The sequence below is a fragment of the Neolamprologus multifasciatus genome, chromosome 15 (genome assembly GCF_963576455.1).
Source record: "Neolamprologus multifasciatus chromosome 15, fNeoMul1.2, whole genome shotgun sequence".
Classification (NCBI taxonomy): Eukaryota; Metazoa; Chordata; class Actinopteri; order Cichliformes; family Cichlidae; genus Neolamprologus; species Neolamprologus multifasciatus.
Window position 1 is genome coordinate 5,409,887 of NC_140453.1, and position 17,958 is coordinate 5,427,844.

General features: G+C 39.9%; 1 protein-coding gene across 9 annotated transcripts in view; it reads right to left on the reverse strand.

Annotated features, from left to right (window-relative positions):
• The window catches only part of LOC146501387 (MAM domain-containing glycosylphosphatidylinositol anchor protein 2), a 221,727-nt gene that overhangs the window by 34,250 nt on the left and 169,519 nt on the right, over window positions 1–17,958 (reverse strand). For all 9 annotated transcript variants that reach the window (XR_014869519.1, XR_014869520.1, XM_085133641.1 and 6 more), the window contains 2 exons: window positions 12,698–12,846; window positions 7,524–7,701 (listed from right to left, as the gene is read on the reverse strand). Coding sequence is in view for 7 of the 9 variants with exons in the window: in XM_085133641.1 (XP_084989767.1) it covers window positions 7,524–7,701; window positions 12,698–12,846 (327 nt within the window). In the remaining 2 variants the exon portion in view is untranslated. The remainder of the gene's footprint in view (window positions 1–7,523; window positions 7,702–12,697; window positions 12,847–17,958) is intronic.

The following is a 17,958-nucleotide window of genomic DNA, read 5'->3' on the forward strand; positions in this document are numbered from 1 at the left end:
CAGTGGAGTGAAGAGCGGATTTTTCTTTTCTTTTTTTTTTCTTTCAAACTTCTGTTATTAAAGCACATATTAGGTGCATGTCTGCCTGACTCCTGGTTTATACTTTTCCAGCTGAGAGGACAAAACAAGCTGCATGCTTGATGCGTGAATGCCTTCCATCGAAATTGCCTAATTTTGATTGAAACACAAAGTGAGCTCATTGACCGCCAAAGGACATTGGTCCATGGAGGCTGTTCCGGATACAATCACTGACTTCATCTTGGCAGGATTCCCTGCCCACTGGCCTGCGGCTACATTACAAAGCAGCAGACAATTCCAAGGCTGCAGCCAAGTGTCCTCATAGACAACAGTGGCATGCCTGGTTTTATTCTTTATTTTTTTACTGGCTTCAAATAATCCACACACTCCCACATTCCCATCAATCATATTTAGGGGTTATGGGTGCGTGCCATGATGTTCCGAGAAGGCCCTGTGATGGCTCCACAGCTGCCCAACCATCAGCTGGAATAATGATGGTGTGGGTAAATGTAGTTCAGCAATCTTTGCCTCGTGTCTCCGTGACCAAAATAACAAGAGCAACATCACACCATTGTGTCCTTTTTTACAAAAGGATGCACTGCTCTGCACAAGTCCTGCAGTAACACACACGGACACACCCGAGCCACGCTGAGCCCCGTGCAAGGCTGTTCTTTCATTAGTGCGCATATACATATGTGCACGGATGGATTGGCATTCACTTTAATCTAAAGAACTGAAGTATAAATGACAGAACAAAGAAGACAAAAGGATATCACGTGTCATGTCATGTCACAACATGTTACAGCAGCAATCAATACAGTTCAAATCATAAATATGCTGGTCACAACTCTTCTACCAAAAACAAGAGTGGATTTCAAAGGAATGTCAAACGGAGGGGCCATCCAGCTGAGCACAGGGAATCCATGAGTCATGCCTTGCACACTTGGTGAGCATAGATTAGCACGAAAAATGGAAACAGCGAGAATCAGCTAGCTCTGTCTGAATCTTTCAGGAGGTAAAGAACCCCAAACACCAGCACCTCTAAAGCTCAATAATTAATATGTCATATATCATTTAATTCTTACCAACTAAAAAAGAAAGAGAAAAAAAGAGTGAAAAAAATCTATAGCTCAGAGATCTTTAAGGCTTTTGTGCAGTTGCCAGGCTAAAAAGAAACTCTGGGGAGTCACTGCTACAAGGCTAGCTGCTCAGTCTTTGTTCTAATCCAAGCTCACTGACTGCTGACTTATATTTAATGAACAGATATGAAAGCTGTATTGATCTTGAATAAATGTATTCCTTTAAGTGAAAGTACTTTATAAAGCAGAACTACTGAGCATGTACAAAATACTGTATCAAAACAGCAACTACTACAAAGCTATAGCTGTAGCCAAGGACTGCGCTGTAACACGTTCTGTATCTGATTGGTCATGAACATGATTATATGATCAAAAAATGATCAAGGAAGATAGTACCAACCCTCAGAAGCTATGTGCTGAAAGTTTTTGGTAGCTTAAAAAATAAATAGATCAAATATAATCTGAATTCTCAGGTTAAAGCATGCTTCACAGCAGTGGCGGTCCTAGCCTGTTAGGCGCCCTGGGCGAACACCCCCTCTGGCGCCCCCCCCCCGGCGCCTTATCCTTAGGGATTAAGAAAGTATTCTGATTCTTAATGTTTTAGGATACATGACCTGCCATTATCCAATGACACATCTGCTTACCTGTGTCTTTTGCTCGTTTCTCCTTGTAGGAGCCATAATTAAATGTATTGAATTTTAAGGATCACTGGATTTTTATTTGTTTGGTTGCTATGGTGATGTGTAACGGGAGTCACGTGGGTGCTAGCGGTGACTTTAAGAGGGCGTTGTCAGTCTGTCTTTCACTGGTTTGATTTTGACAGAGAGGAGGGCTGGGTAGCATAGTTTTTGTTGACCGCAGCACAACGAGTTTCCCCTTGTTGAATTAGAGCCTGTGATGTTTTAAGAGTTTGAATCGCGAGCCGATCACATTGCTCTGTAAACTTTTCAAGCACTTTAATAAACAAGCAAGCAATTCCACCTCTGGCATTACTGCGTAAAGTTGACAGCGCGTCAGGCAAATAGGCAGGCTCCATCCCCGGCCTCTAGCGACTGTGGAAGTCGCTACACTCCTCTTCTTTTCTCTTTTTTTAAACTTTAAAAATGGGTTGTGTGTGAGACTTTAAATAAACAAAATATAAAATATACCTTTTAAATTGTTATTGATCCCTTTACCCCGAGTCCTAAAGTGTATATTTATTTTTTTTACTCTTAAATATTTATTGTTTGTTTTCTTGCACTGCTGTAACTGGAGCCTCGTCGTCTCGTCTCTCTATATACTGGACTGTATGTAGCGGAGATGACAATAAAGTTTACTTTGACTTCAGCAGCGAGCAGGCGCACCGAACTTTTCGTGTATAGAATTTGAAAAAACATCGGTGCAAATTATAAGTCTGTATCATGATGTCTGGTGTTTTCGTGTTTGTTGTTTGTTTTTATTTTTGTTTTATTTTGAGAGTTGGTAATTTTTGCTGCTCCAGCCAGCCAGAGAATCCCCCGTCGCCCCGCCCTCTCCTCCCTGTGCCGCAAGCAGCAGGCGCACCTCGCAAACGGAGGGCGCCCTTACTCCCATGGGCGATAGAAAATCGATCGGTGCCTATGCCATTCCCAATATGGGCTCGCATGATGTCGGGGCAGCATGAGTACAAGCAATTTTTTTTTTTTTTACCGATGCCCGTGATGCCGCCCCCCACCACGATGCCGCCCCGGGCAACTGCCCGTGTCGCCCGTATCTAAAACCGCTACTGCTTCACAGCAACACAAAGAGACAGAACCTGGGACAGCTTTAACACTGAGTCACCGCTGGTCAAACAGAAACACCCCACTTACAGCAAGAAACTGAATTTCATATAAGACTTAGGGAGTTTTGCCTTAAGGAGAGGTGTTGTATATGTCACTGCAAGGTGCATAAAAATCGAATATTAAGAAACAGCAGCAGTGTTTTACTGTGACACTGAGATGGTTGACTGGAGGCTTAGACATTAAATCCTGTGTATTGGAGGAAACCAGAGAGAAAGAGAGACATAGTGGGAGGGGAGCGTTATGAGGAACACCAAACAGATGCTGAGTTTGTCACTGCAGCAAAATTTAAAAGAGCATCTTCAGAGTTTGGTGACATAGCCATTTTTCATCTTGCAACTGGGGACACTGTAACCGCTTTTGTGTTTTCGTGCCAAGTCACAGAAAAGCTGCTACCATCGACTTTATGTGGTACAGGATGATTGCTCGGCCTTTTGGGCAATGATGGAAAAAACTTCCTCTAATGGAGGACTTATGTTGCAATTTAACACAGGGCAGAAATGTTCGAGCTAACAGCTAACAAAGAGACAAAGCCGTGTTTTTTCTGTAGGTTTTCTTCATTTTTTGCAATTTCTTTCATTTTAGGATCACAAGGAGGAAGAGACTATCCCACCGTGCAAGGCAAACACGTTTATCGGTTGCTGTTCAACTTCCCATTTATGCAAATACTCAAATAAATGAATAAATGAATGCAATTACCAAAGTGTCTGCTGAGTCTATGCACAAATTAAGACTGGAAGAGCCAGGGCTAAAGGTTTATTCAATCCCGCAGCCTCCTTATGGTGAAGCAACATTGCTTGCCACAAATTAATCCAGTTAAAATTAATAAAAATGCAAAAGTCATTAAATTGATTAATTTGGGTTAGTAAACCTTATTTGTGCTTGGACCCTTTGGGAGCTTCCCAAACAGTCAAATCTTGGACATGTCTTTGAATCAGGACAATAGCAAATGCAGGACTGCCATGAAAATGCTACCTTAGATTTATATACCAAAGACAGGACTTAAACATAGTGATTACATAGCGATAAATAGAAGAACTTTTATAACTTTTTTTTCCATTCACTGTAAATTTCCAAACCCATAAAGCCTTTGTGCTACAGCGCATACACAGATGCCCCACAGGTCCATGTTCCCCAGTGAGAATGAAACTGAAGTGATAATGGAGATGGTCCTGGGCTGTATTTCACACATCAGTCTCAGAGCAGAGTGGATACGGTTCAGCCCTACATTAGCCTGCTACCGTGGCGTTATGCTGTGTGTGGGAGAACAGAGCAGCCCTAGAGTGATAATTAGTCCAGGCTCTCGCTGGGCAGGCGATTTGCACGTCAGCATTGGCTCTCCTCTTTCTATCTTTTTTCTCCTTCTGCTTCTTTTATTACTTTGTTCCCCTGTATCTCCCTTTTCTTCCCAGTCCCAACTTGGCTGCCTCCATCACTCCTTCTGTGCTACTCCCTGCCTTAATTAGCCTCAATTCCCATCACTTCGCTTCGACTCGATTCATTTGGATTCAACTCCACTGAATTCAATTCAAGGTTTGACCGCGACCGCGCAGTATCACAAACTACTACAAAAATAACAGCGGAGAAAGTTTATCTGCCTCTCTCATTTCTCTCCTTTTTCCCAATTCTCTTTGCAGAAGCCATGATGAGCTGCAGTGAAACTGAATTATTCACAACTGCAGCAGCACCACTCCGGAAGAACTTGGTAGTCAGTGATAGACAGAAAACAGTCAGTCACTTAGTTTCTGAAGATGTACATCTCAAGTACCTGTGCATCTGTTCACTGGTACTGCTGGGCCAACTGTGGATACTACTGTAGTCTTTGTATTGTTTTTGCCAGCATGCCATCCCACAAGCTGGAGAATCTATCTCTGTTTGCAACCTGCTATTTCGTTCTGTAAAGAAATACAGTGCGTTTTGATGTATTCTCAATGGTCGCAGTACACAAAATCCTTGTGATGTCCTTCTGGCTGCTATTTTTGGCTGCTGTACTTTTATCAGAGAGACTCTTCTGATTCAACCTCAGTTTAACCTCATTTGTTATTATTGCTTTATCTCCTTAAATCCAAGGCTACTGTCTGAGATGCCCACCTGAGAACCGTCGCAAGGCTATAAGGTCAAAATGAACAACCTTGAGCTCTATGGATGAGATATACTTAGAAATACAGTCTATTTTGAGTCCTTTTCAGTCTGGAGATAACAACGAGTGACGATTTTGTTTCATCTGAATCAGAAATGTAAATAGGAGATTTAAAAAAACCAGCAATAATCAACGGGTCGGCGATCCAGATGTTACTGCTCCTGTTTTAACCCTTTAAGACCTACCATAGAACCAAGTCCGCCAGAGCTTATATTATATTTTTACATCCCATAGTGCCATTTTTGGGAACATTTCAAGTTGATATACATCAATACAACCATTATAGCCCAAATTTTAATAATATGTCTGCATTAAATGCATAGTAATTACATAAATTGCAAAAAAGTGCAATAAACTACCAAAAAAATGAAAATCATTTTTGTTTTTTTAACATATATTTCTAATTAGAGAAATTTAAGAGGCTTATCCCTCAAAACTGTAAATACAAAAAAGTTGCACAAAATAGTTTCCCACCACAGGACATTTATTTTGAGTGTCTTCATATTTTTATTTTTGAAATACACCAATTTTTATATACTGCAGGAAAAACGAAAATAAATATTATAATGCAAATTTGCAAAAAAGCAGCATATGCATCAAAATAAACTCTTTCCAGCAGTGCAATATGAGTCCTAAGCATCCCAGAAACAACACAGAAAGTCATAAAGTCAAGCATAACTTTTAAAAACACCAGTATAGGCTCATGAGGCCCTGATGGTAAAAAACTACATTTCCGCAAAAATGACGTCACTTCCGGTTTTAGGTAGGTCATGGCGGAAATGCGATAGTTCACGCTGATGGACGTAGGAAGTGTTACAAACAGCTGATCGGATCGGCAAAGCGTGTTTCTGGAATATTATGTTTTTGTTGCTTATTATGCAATTTTTGCAAAGCTATATGTGGAAGGAAACCGAAACCTGGGACAAGCTGATGGCATAAGATGTAAGTACAACTCCTCCAGTTTCATATGCAAAAAAAATTATTGCGCTAGCTTACGTGGTTGCAGAGCTACCTGGATTTAAAAATAGTTACGCAAAATGGAGCGTGCCTGCTCCAACCGGCTTTAAAGGGTTAAAAACTCTCGAGTGCAACTCTAAACTACATTTTGATGCATCAGAAATAAATCCTAGATGCATTTTAGTGGTGGCAGTAAAAGGTGGCCATTTCAGTCAGCATGACATTCTTGGAAACCTTTGAAAAAAATTCTGCCAGTTGGGTTTTTATAACAAATTCAACCTGGACTCAGAACAGGCGGCCCCAGGGAGGACGAGGTCAGTATGACCAGATGTATTTATTTATTTAGCTACAATTTTTCAACCTTTTTTCTCTCTCTCTCCTATAGCTCTTGCTTTTTTCCCCTTGCTGTCCCTTCTCTTCAGGTAACTTCACGCTTTCTCTGGAGCAACGTTAGCACTGTGGCGATCTGCAATTACTGGCCGCACCGATCTGCTCTCTGTGTGTTGTTACAAACTGCCTCCACTTCCTTTGGAACCCGGCACGCTCTGGGCAGACGGCGCCCCTCCCTGCGACTGGTTTTGTTGTGTGTTTCCCTGTTGCGTATTAAATCATTACCAGTGCTGCCGAGCTCTTCCAAAAAATGGGTAATTATTGCGGTTTTCTCTATAAAATCGGAGTATTTGTAAAGCACTTGGCTTGTTTTAGAAAATTGCTACATAATTATTATTATTATTACTTTTGTCTATATGAAATAAATCAAATAAAATTATTACTGTTCTATCTGGCCACCGAGTCTGGGCAAATGTACAGTAAGATTTTTATGCTTTTCATGTCAGGGTCCATGTCAGGTATGGTGAGGCCAAGAACCTTTCAAAACATTTACAATGTGATGTGATGTCATTTATTGTATGAGAAACAATCCAGGGGACTAATCAGATCCTCCGACAAAGACAAAAGACAGAAAATTGCATTGTTTTGGGAGGGGGGAACCGAGCGAAGGCAGCAAAGCATGACTCATCTCTGACCAGCTCTGTTTGGTCTTGTTACCCAGGCTACATGCTTGAGTCATCTGAAGCTTCAATGTCATGATGATCTCTCAAGCACAGACACAACAAGTCAGCCTTTGCCCCGGTACAGAGGAGAGCTGACTCAAGCAATGAAGGTCACTAAGAAGGGATTAGTCAGTTGATCAGCATCCATTTGGCTCAAACGAGAAAAGAAGCAAAGCCGGCTGAATCCGAGCTGTCTACAGATGACTGAATGTGTTACATGCAATTCAAATTACTTCAGTCAGTTCACTTTTTTTTTTACTCGCTCTTTCCTCGTACGATATGCAAAATAACTCATCATCGGATCTTTGTAATGACTGCTGATGCTACGGCGAACTTTTGATATCATCGTTAGCGATGAACGTACGCCGTAAGCACAAACTTCAGCGGGAGTTAAAATCTCTTGTCTCCTTTACCTTGTTTTTATCTGTTTGCTGGCTGTGAAAACACCGAAACAATAGAAAAAGTATGTAGCGCTTACCGCTGTAGGTGACGATACGGATGGCGGAGTCCCCCTCGCCGAAACGCGTGATGGGCGTGAGGCGCACCTCGTAAGACTCGGGCTTTATCAGCTCAGTCAGGTTATGCGTCATGAGCTCTCCTTTGTTGATCGTTCCATCCACTGGGATCTCCTGCTCCCACCAGCGCTGGAGCCCCATCTGTGTTAGAAGAAGAACCGCATGAGGTTTGGGATATTAGACTATTTGCTAGTTCTGTTTATAACCAACAGATTTTCAAATAGCAAAATGTTCCTGCTGCTGTTGAGGATTGGTATGTTCCCCTTCACCCTTTGTTCTATTTTTCCACCTTTCTGCTCCACATCTGAGCAATCAGCATCAATATGATGCAGTATATGGTATACTTGACAGACTCCTCTTTCTTTGTTACCTCCCACAGCCAAGCAGTTGGACCAGCTTTGGGTTTCTTTTTCCCGTATTTTCCTTGTTTGTTCCATTTGTTCTGACTGTTAGCTCATTTTACAGACCTTACCTTTTGCTTTCATGCACCATTTGCTTCATCTAAAGTCCTCCCATGCATGAATGCTAGTCTGTAAATAAAGATCATTTAGGTTCTTGTCTCTGAACTGTTCACACTTTTCAAAGAGCTGTTCTCAATACTGTACCAATAACAGATCACAGGGTCTCTAATGTGATCTCATGTGATGCATCTTCACTATCAGCTATATATAGGTTCTGTATGCAGATTTACCAAATAAGGAGAGTATGTGCCATGCAAAGAAAACACATTCTCTCATTTTCCTCCAAGTGTGACCACAACTACGTAGTCCTTTAACACGACTGCATAATGTTCCATCTCATTTGCCAATTAAGACCGCCTATAGGCATCTGTACGAGTCACCAATCTGCACGATCCAAGCTGCACAACAAAAACAAATTTCTTTTGTAAGCTGATGACGGTGAGATGCTCATTAACCATATTTACTTTCGCAGCAGCTCCCAGGGTCAGAACTAAAAGACTGCTATTAAGAAGCAGCAGACACATGTTTCTATTAGCAGAAGAATCATTATTGTAGGTTTTATGGGCATTTTGTAAGTACAGTTGTGCTCTGACTGTCTGTCTGATTCCTTTAAAGAATTTCTATCATGATGTTCTGCAATTTTTTTTTTTTTTGCCATCTCTTTATAAAGGGACCTTGAATTGGCACGATTTTTCTATCTTCTCTTTCAATAATGCGCAGCAAACAGGCAAACTCCTGGCCGACTTAGTTCAGGTATCGCACAAACTTTAATTCCTTTTATGCTTTCTGATATAATGCAACGCCTCTGAAACACAAAGCAGCAAAGCTAGATTTGCTGGTGAGGGGCGAGTGAAGGAGGGTACATTTTATCCTTGATTATCAGATTAACAGGGCACAAAGACGAGTGATCGCGTCTGCATCACAATTAGTGACCGTACCATAGAAAGAAGTGCACCATTAGCGGAGGGAGACAGAGATCGAATGAATGAAGGTGTGACGGCATTGAGTCAGTGTGCATGTGAGGGAACAATACCAATTAAGTAATTACTTAGAGGCTGGATGAGCCGCAATTATGGCGTGCAAGTTTTCATCACCATTAGGTGTAGGTAAATAGAGTCCGTTGTCTCTCTGCGGTAATTGCAGAGAGCGCTCTAGCCTTTACCTATGCTTTGAAAATTTGTAGCTTTCCCCTTAAGCACAAAAGGCATGACAGTTATCTGCCATAAATTACACAGTGTCAGCCTGTATGTGTGTTTCAATCCGCTAAAATAAATGATAATATGGTGAGGATATTTGCTATTGTGATATATCATAATGATGTGAGAAACTGATCAATCAGAAACTGACTACTTAAGTTGCTGCTGCTAAAAGGGTGTTTGCAAGTTATTGAATCCTCGTGTGAATGAGTGTGAAAATGCTCTTTTTCACGTAACGTTATGTAAAACTGTATTATGTAATGCATGCATTATGCTGCTGTAGTAATTTGCACATGTCCACTGGTGATGAAGTAAAGACTAAATAGGCTTTTATGTTTGGCCCTGAACTGCAGCCAAGTTCTGATAACGATATCCATCCATCCATCCATACATACATACATACATACATAGAAACAATTATTTAAAAGTGATTTTTAATGAATTTTTGGAAATAGATCAGATGTTTATTATGTTCAAAAGCTTTGGCTAAAACATGAATATGAGACTTGGTGTTCATCCAGTTTGCTCAGAAATTTATACATTTAAATATAAATATTAAAAATTGTATTTTTAATACCCGATTTAACCAGTAAGCACCAAAAATGAAATATTTCATGTATCTGTTGTTCACAAATGCCCGTGGCATTATTTGCTTATGTTCAGGTGATTGTATAATACTGAATAAAATTAAATATACACATTTCTGTGTGTGTGTGTGTGTGTGTGTGTGTGTGTGTGTGTGTGTGTGTGTGTGTGTGTGTGTGGCTTTTAATATTGGTCTTGGCTAGAGCTGCTTTATAAAGGTCCCCCCCCCCCCTTATTAAAAACCAACAGTGCTTAAATATGCAAATCAAATCAAACTCTAAATGCTGACTGAAAAAACCCCCCAGAAAAACATTCAACTTTTCAGACACTTTGACACATGCAATACTTACAGGCTTATGGATTCAGCCCCATTGTTTTGATTCCCATTAATGTTCACTGAATCCACACATTTGCACTCAATTAAGGCTTCTGTTTACATCCCATTAGCTTTCAATCTCCACATTTTCCCCACAGACGTAGAGAGCCGTATTGATTTAATTTCATTTCACTGTGGCTGCGGTTCAGGAGGGGATTTATAGGAACTTAAAATAAAAATAAAGCTGATCAAAGCAATACCAATAGACTTGAAGACAAACTCCAGAATAACCAACTGCTGGCGTGACGTTAGACAAGCTGATCTACTGCAGATTACTTGCATGTAGTTAGTATGACTTCTATTGATCTGCTTGCACAATCTGACTTGTCAGATCAATTGAAAAAGATGTAAAAAAAAAAAAAAAAAAGGAGGAGTAGAGGCAGAAAAGGGAAAAAAGGGAGCCGCAAGATGGCAATATATGAGCTGAAAAAAAAAGTTATCTTAGGAATGGAAACAGGCAATCAAGGTTCTGGACAGACTAGAAGGGCTTGAAGCCGCAAGAGTATCAAAACAAGGCAGATATAACACTGGTTCCTTGACAGGTGCAGCGATTTGTGTTTTGTGATTCTGACCAGTGCATGCCTTTCAGCTTGAGAGTCATTTCCATTTCCCTCCCCTTCAGTCGGACCGTCTCTCATGAGGGCACTGGGCGATAAGACGGAGCAGTCCATTACAGAGGCATAAGGTCTACCAGTTCTCAAGTATTAATTCAAAACTGAGAGAAAATGATAATGATTCTCAAGGAATGGCAGGGGAGCTGCTGCTGGTTCTATAAATAGAATGAAGCGGTGTAGTCCATGTGCCGATGCTTTCTTTACTGCACCATTTTTTCCCTTTTTTCAAAAGGTATCTTTCTTTCTTTTTTTCCAATTTAGAAAAAGAGCCACTCCTCCTCCTCACTTCTTTTTCATTTCCTCTTTGCATGCTGCCTCTGCCTCTTCTGGATTTCAACTTTTCTTCACCACAAGGCAATAAAGAAATGTTATTATCATCCTAAATCACTAGCAAAGGTAAAGACCATAGATAGTACACTATATGGCAAATGCCACAGAAAAAAAGTCAGAATTTTCCCTTCAGTAAAGATTCTCTGACTCTGATTCTCATCTAAGACAATGGAAGATTGGCCGTTTTACCTCGGAGCAAGCAGATAATGGCCCCCAGTGTGGCCTTTGGAGATATCAAGGCAAGAAATTAATTCGCCCAAACACAGATCTTCTTCTAAAACAGACTTGGGTGGTGATGCTCTCTCACTTGTTCTTCTTAAATAAAGAAATGCACATTAGATTGAAATGCTAATGTGATTTTAAAATTGCATTCGGTCCATTCTAGCACAGATGCAGACATTACAATCTGTGCACAGGACCAGCTGAAAATAGGAAAAGCAAATGTATATTCTTGGCAGGTTTTCAGACTAATCCCTGGCAAGTACACGAGCTCGGCAAGCACGACATAATTTATTACCAAACAGACCAACTGAGATAGTTGACAGAAAAATCACTGCGCTACACAAACATAACAGGTTTGAAATGTGTTCTCAAGCGTCAATTCCTTGAGGGTGTAGAGCGAGACAAACACTAAATTATATTATTCATTACAAACACAACTGTCAGGGTGTGCTCCCTAATTCGGAGCAGAAATTAGACGGATTTCACTGAAGCATGCGCCACATTTCTTCATCTTAAAAAGAAATTATTTTTTTGTTTGTTTTTAACATGGTTGCAGATGCGCCTCCACGCTGCAAAGGCGACGTGAAATTCTGCGGCAAGTTCGACATTTCAAAATGTTTCTGAGTGTGTTGCTGCACCTGCTGCTCTAAATTAAAAAAAAGAGAAAAAAGGCAAGATCAAATGTGCATCGCCATGGGGGTGGGGGACAAGACAGAGAAAGAAGAGCAGAGAGTGGAAGGTGCTCATTGATTGCCAAAACAGAAAATGTAACCACGCCATCCATCAATGCCGCCTGCCTGTCATGTGTGGAGCTTACTTGAGAGGCAGGAAAAAGGAAGACAAAAAAAGCAAAAAATAGGAGCTATGCTCGCTACTTCTAGCTGTGGGCACCCCTTTCACTCTTCTGATGGAAAGCAAAAACAGAAACAATTCATGGAAACCACAGACCATGTTGAGCTGACTGCCCCTGACAGGTTCTCAGTGATTCCTGCTCGGCGCACGGAGGCTCATTCACGTCCTGAAAAACTGCACAATAAGACAGATATGAGGTTTGGCTCTGTCAATCGGGTACAACACGCAAGTGCGAGCACGCCGTGCAAAAGCTTCCATCGCGTGTTTAATTTGGCAATAAGAAAGGCTTTTACATGCCTGTCGCGTGGGATGACTCTAATTTATGTATGAAGGGTTGGAAAGAGGCTGACCAATACCCGTGACAAGTTACTGTACCAGATGCCAACATTTCATGACTTTAAGACTCGTGTCGTGGCTCTTCTGGCTGTGATAGTAGCTCACAGAGAATAGAAGACTGAACAATAGGAATGCAAATGAGCAGGCACCTCATAGCAGTCTTACCTGTCTGATGCCTAGTCTGTAGGCAACAATACGGTCCACAGCATTTGGGTTCATCTGGGTCCACTGTAGCTTGAAGCCATAGACCCTCGGCCTGTTCTGCCACAGAGGGTTGTAGGTATCATAGTAGAACTCTGGGGGGTAGGCTTTCCCTAGAGAGAGAAATAATTAAAAATAATGACCATATTTATCATAAAACAGACCAAGTCATAACGAGACATCAACCTTTGGGAATCAAGGGTGCGTTTAATCACGTGTAACTATCACAATAAATACGTTTCCCTAACTTTGTTATCTTAAGTAAGATGTACTTTGTTTTTCTAAGGAATCAAGTTTCCATTTTTTTTTCAATTCTGGGAACTAATTCAATTTTTAAGTGCATAAAATTCTTATTTCTGTGACAACTGTCAGCTCCTCGTCTTGTAAACGGACAGTTTTCCAGTCCAGATTTAATAAACAGGTCAAATCAGTCTAAAAAAAACCCACGAACAATGTGCTAATTTCTAATCAAACAGACGGTTCATTTCAGTAATGACCAGCATTCTACAAAGAGCAGCTCAAATTAGCAGGTCAGAAATGAGCAGACCTGATGAGGGCGTATGAGGAACTGAGCAATGTACTAACAAAATTAGTGCAGTGTAAGTGCAGCTTTTATGCATATGTTTCTGTCTGGAAACAGCAGGGCAACTGAAATCAACAAGAGGCAGCAGAGGAAGAATTAATATGTATTTGATGCTCATTTTTGCCCTACTAATTTGAGCTGCTGTTGGTAGATTGCGTCTGTAATTACTGCGATGAGCTGGCTGCTTTGCAGTCTATAAATCTATAAATGAATGCACTGCTAACAGATAACCTGAACAACTTTCCACCGTCATCAGAATACCTCTGTTTATTTTTCCTGTTTAGCAAATCTGGCCCTTGGACTTCCTTTAAGCCAAAAGTAATTGACGTAGGATAACAAAGGCAGTTATCTTATGTATATCATACAGTAGTATTGTTGATATATGTATGTATATATACAGTGTTGGGAAGGTTACTTTTAAAATGTATTCCACTACAGATTACAGAATACATGCCCCAAAATGTATTTTGTAACGTATTCTGTTACGTTACTCAATGAGAGTAACGTATTATGAATAATTTGGATTACTTAATATATTATCATGCTTTTTACAACTACATGAATGTACTATTGCTGTGTGATTTATTACTTTTACTAAAGGTTATTTGCCATACCAATACCAACTAGATTTTTAAATCTTAATATAAATGAGTAACAGTAGGTGGACATTAGGTAAGGCTGCACTTTTTGCAGCGATCTCATATAGAAAACTATTCTGTGCGAATATAAAACAGATCCGCGGCTCCGAACCATAAAGGCATAAAACCGTAAAGAGACCTCTGTCTAATACGTCGGGTTTCGTGTCGGGCTCGTAGCCGAAAACTAGCTTTACTTTTGTTGTCTGGGTCAACTTTGTATATATATATTTACATGCTTCCCGTTTCTGGTCGGTGACATCTCTTACTTTTCGACTCTTTTTCTCCCTCCTCACGCTCACAGACACATAACGGGTATGACAGTCCATTCTCCCAGCAGCACGGACTACACTGCCCATGAGGCTACATTCTTTAGGGCGATGCCTGTAACACTCTGCCTATTGCCTTCATATTAAATCATTTTTGTGAATAATTTTTAAAAAATATTTCTTCACGCCGCAAGTAGAGGTGACATGGGCTGCAAGATTGAGACACAGACATGAGAGCCTCTTAATGCATTTTTTGTTTGGGTTTCCACTGGCGTGGACACCAAAAATATAGAGTTCATAACCTTATGAAACAGGAAAATACCGCCGTGTAATCCATTCATTTCAACAAAGTAACTGTATTCTGAATACCACCTTTTAAAACGGTAACTGTAATGGAAAACAGTGACTTATATTTTGTATTTTAAATATGTAATGGTGGTACATATATTCCGTTACTCCTCAACACTGTATATATGTGTGTATATATGTGTATATCTATATATATATTATATACATAGATTACATTACACCATAACATGTCTGCCCCACATTGTAGCAAATTCTACATCCTCCATATCACAACGCTCCAAAAATGAAAATAATTTCATACTCCTGGATTGAGTGATTTTCACCAGCCTTTTCTTCTAATAACATAGTTAACTTTGTGAGAATTAATTTTATGCCCACATATGGCACAAACTAAATGAATCTATCAACTTTTCAGCTTTCCGGTCACAGTAGGAAAGCTGATTTCTGACAGCTCGAGAAGGAACTGGCAGAACACGGCATTTTAATCAAGATCCAGAAACAAGCTTACAGGATGACCTTCCAGGCAAAGAATAGTAATTCACCTCAATGACACGTTGTTGTGTTTGTCCCTCTGCTTCTTGGGCTTGTTTATTGAGGGATGACAATACCCAAGGCAGATGATTTTTAATAACCATGGAAAAGACAGCAGAGCTGCCATTGTTAGCTCAAACAAAAGCGGCGCTGGGATTTGATGAACCTGTGTGAAGATTTAGCAAGCAGTTTATGAATGTCAGGCAATTGGATAAACCTGTCAAGTTAGTTTATGTCACTGACGAATCATAATAGCATTATTTGCTCCTGAGTCCTTCCCTGTGGCCTCCTTAGTGTGACAGACTCTTGAACCACTTGGTTTGCTTTGATTTTGAAAATGATGATTATACTCCTGGGAGGATACGAAGCAAGAGATGTTGTGAGTGTGTGTATGAGGGGGGTCCGTTCATCCAGTAAGATACTGGTCTTCAGAGAGAATCAATAGAAACTTGACAGCTGATTGCTCTAAATGACACAACACTAAAGCATATTGTTGTACTGGGTGGCATTTTGTTATAATGTTGTGTACGCATGCCAGTTCTTCTGTTGCTGTAAAGACATCACCAAATGCTTTTTAAGTGCAGCTTAATAGGCATGTGCTTAATAACAGGGTTTCCTGCTAAACAGCAGGTAACTTGAATCCATCAAATTCACTTTTCATGTAGTCTGGTTTGAAAGAAATTTGATCTCAAAGGTTTGGAGAATATTTCTAGTACTAACTAAAGTTGCAGTGAGACCAAATAAAAGCCATTGTTCACTCACAGCTGTATAATCCTCAGCATCAGTTCTCATTAGAGCCAAATGGCAAAAAGTAGCTGCGCATATCTGGCCTCAAACAAAATCTACCGAATATTTACGTAAATTTATGGAACAATTTCATAATTTCTTTGATTGCGCTGCATCAGAGCTGAGGTTTAAACACGTTCACTTAGGATTTAATCACTCAAAACTACACCTCCTTTTTTTTTTTCTTTTACCAGTTAAATTACTCTTACTACTTAAATATTTATTTAATTAATCTTATTATTTTAGCCAAAGAAGAAGTAGCGCTTTAGACATTTCATCTTAAGTGTACAATTCAAGTCTAAATTTTAAATATTTTACATTTTAGAGACATAAATAAGGATCTTTTAACAAATGTGTTCCCATGTGATGATGTAATCTTGTTTTCTAATTCAAACGTGCTTTTACCATTAAAGGACCCCCCCCCCCCCTTTTTTTTTTTTTTTTTACCTGTGTGTATATTTATAGCTTCCTCCTTATGCATTTCATGCATGTGTTATTTTCAGACATATGGGGGTTATGTCACCCCCTTCTCCTCATCAGTAATGATCTAGTCCGGTATTTACTTGGGCGTGACTTAGCCAATTAACCAGTACCTACCTATTATATGTCAGCTGACCTATCTATGAAGTTTTGACTGGTTAATTTGAATTTTTTTTTCTGCTTCCTGTCTTGTATTTAAGCAATTTTTACAATGTTTTACTATGACCCTGATGAAGGCCACAAGCCGAAACGCGTTGGTCTATTATTAAAGTTGTTCTTCTTCCTCAAGTGTTGCTGGAGTTCCTGCTTTGTGAATTCTTTCATCCTCTCCATGCACCTTGGAAGCAGGTGAAGTTGTGCCAGAAATTTTTTTTGCTGCGATTTATCACTCAAATCTAAGCCAGAAGTGGGGAAACTGCACATGTAAGACAAAAAAAACAAAAACACAAAACAAAACAAGACTTGTGGTTTCATTCATCGTCGGTTCGATCAATTCTCATAATCGTCCAGTATAAAAAGCCAAAATCAGCACAGCGCAAGCAGTGCGTTTGGTTCTTTGGTCTAGATAATAAATCAGGTTAATGGTGCTCTAGGCAGCATACTACAGATCACGTGGCCTTCTTCATGGATAAAGCTATTTAAAATGCAATATTCTGATCGGAAGGAAAACAATGCACATTCATCAGCCTGATAAAATAAAACCATTGTGAGTGAGAAACTAGTACAGACAAGTACGGTGAAAGAGAGAAAATTACGCAGTCCTTTTTTTCCCTAGGTTTTATCTGTTTTATGTTGAGCTGTGGAGTATGTCTCAAAAGTTCATCAGCAGTCTACTGCAAGGTAAACCTGTCTGTTATAACAGATGACACTATCTCACAAACTGCCTCCGTGTCTCGCTGAGATACTAATGAAACCAGCAAAACACATTTCCCAACTTAAATAAATAAATAAATAAAAAAAGAAGGATAATTACCGTCTGCACTTTGCTTGGCACTGTTTTGCCGTATAGAGCCAGCTGTGTTTACAGCATATTGTACAGCTAATGTTACATAAACCCGCCTGGCAGATAATGTCAGACTTAGTCATGCAGCATATACAGTACAGTAAAGCCGATAAGGAAAAAGAAAAGGGCTGCAATTTGCAGTAGAGAGCAGGCAGGGAATGTTAATTAAACTCACTCACATTGTTGTCTGCATCAGTAAATTAGCTTAAAGATTTCCGCACAGACCCTGTTTCAGAAAAAGCCCCAAAACAAAACAAAAAAAAACAAAACATGAAAAGACTCTTTTCATACTTTTCTTAGAAGTTTGACACGGAAGTCTTTATACTAATGCGCCGCATTCATTAATCTTATTCTGGGGAACATTTTTTTCCCTCAAAGTACATTTCTTACAGACAAATATCACAGACTCGCACGGCAAATTATTGCCTTTTATTCAAATATACAGTGTAATGAAGCAACGTGGCCTTTGCTCCTAATAATATGTTATGTGTGGTGAAGCACATTACCTAACCCACTTACACAGCCTGAAACAGATAACCCTGGGTGGGAGACATCAAACATAAAGTACAGAGGGCTTAATTGATTTTTTAAAATCCTGTTTATAACAGCATAACCAATGCAATGATTCA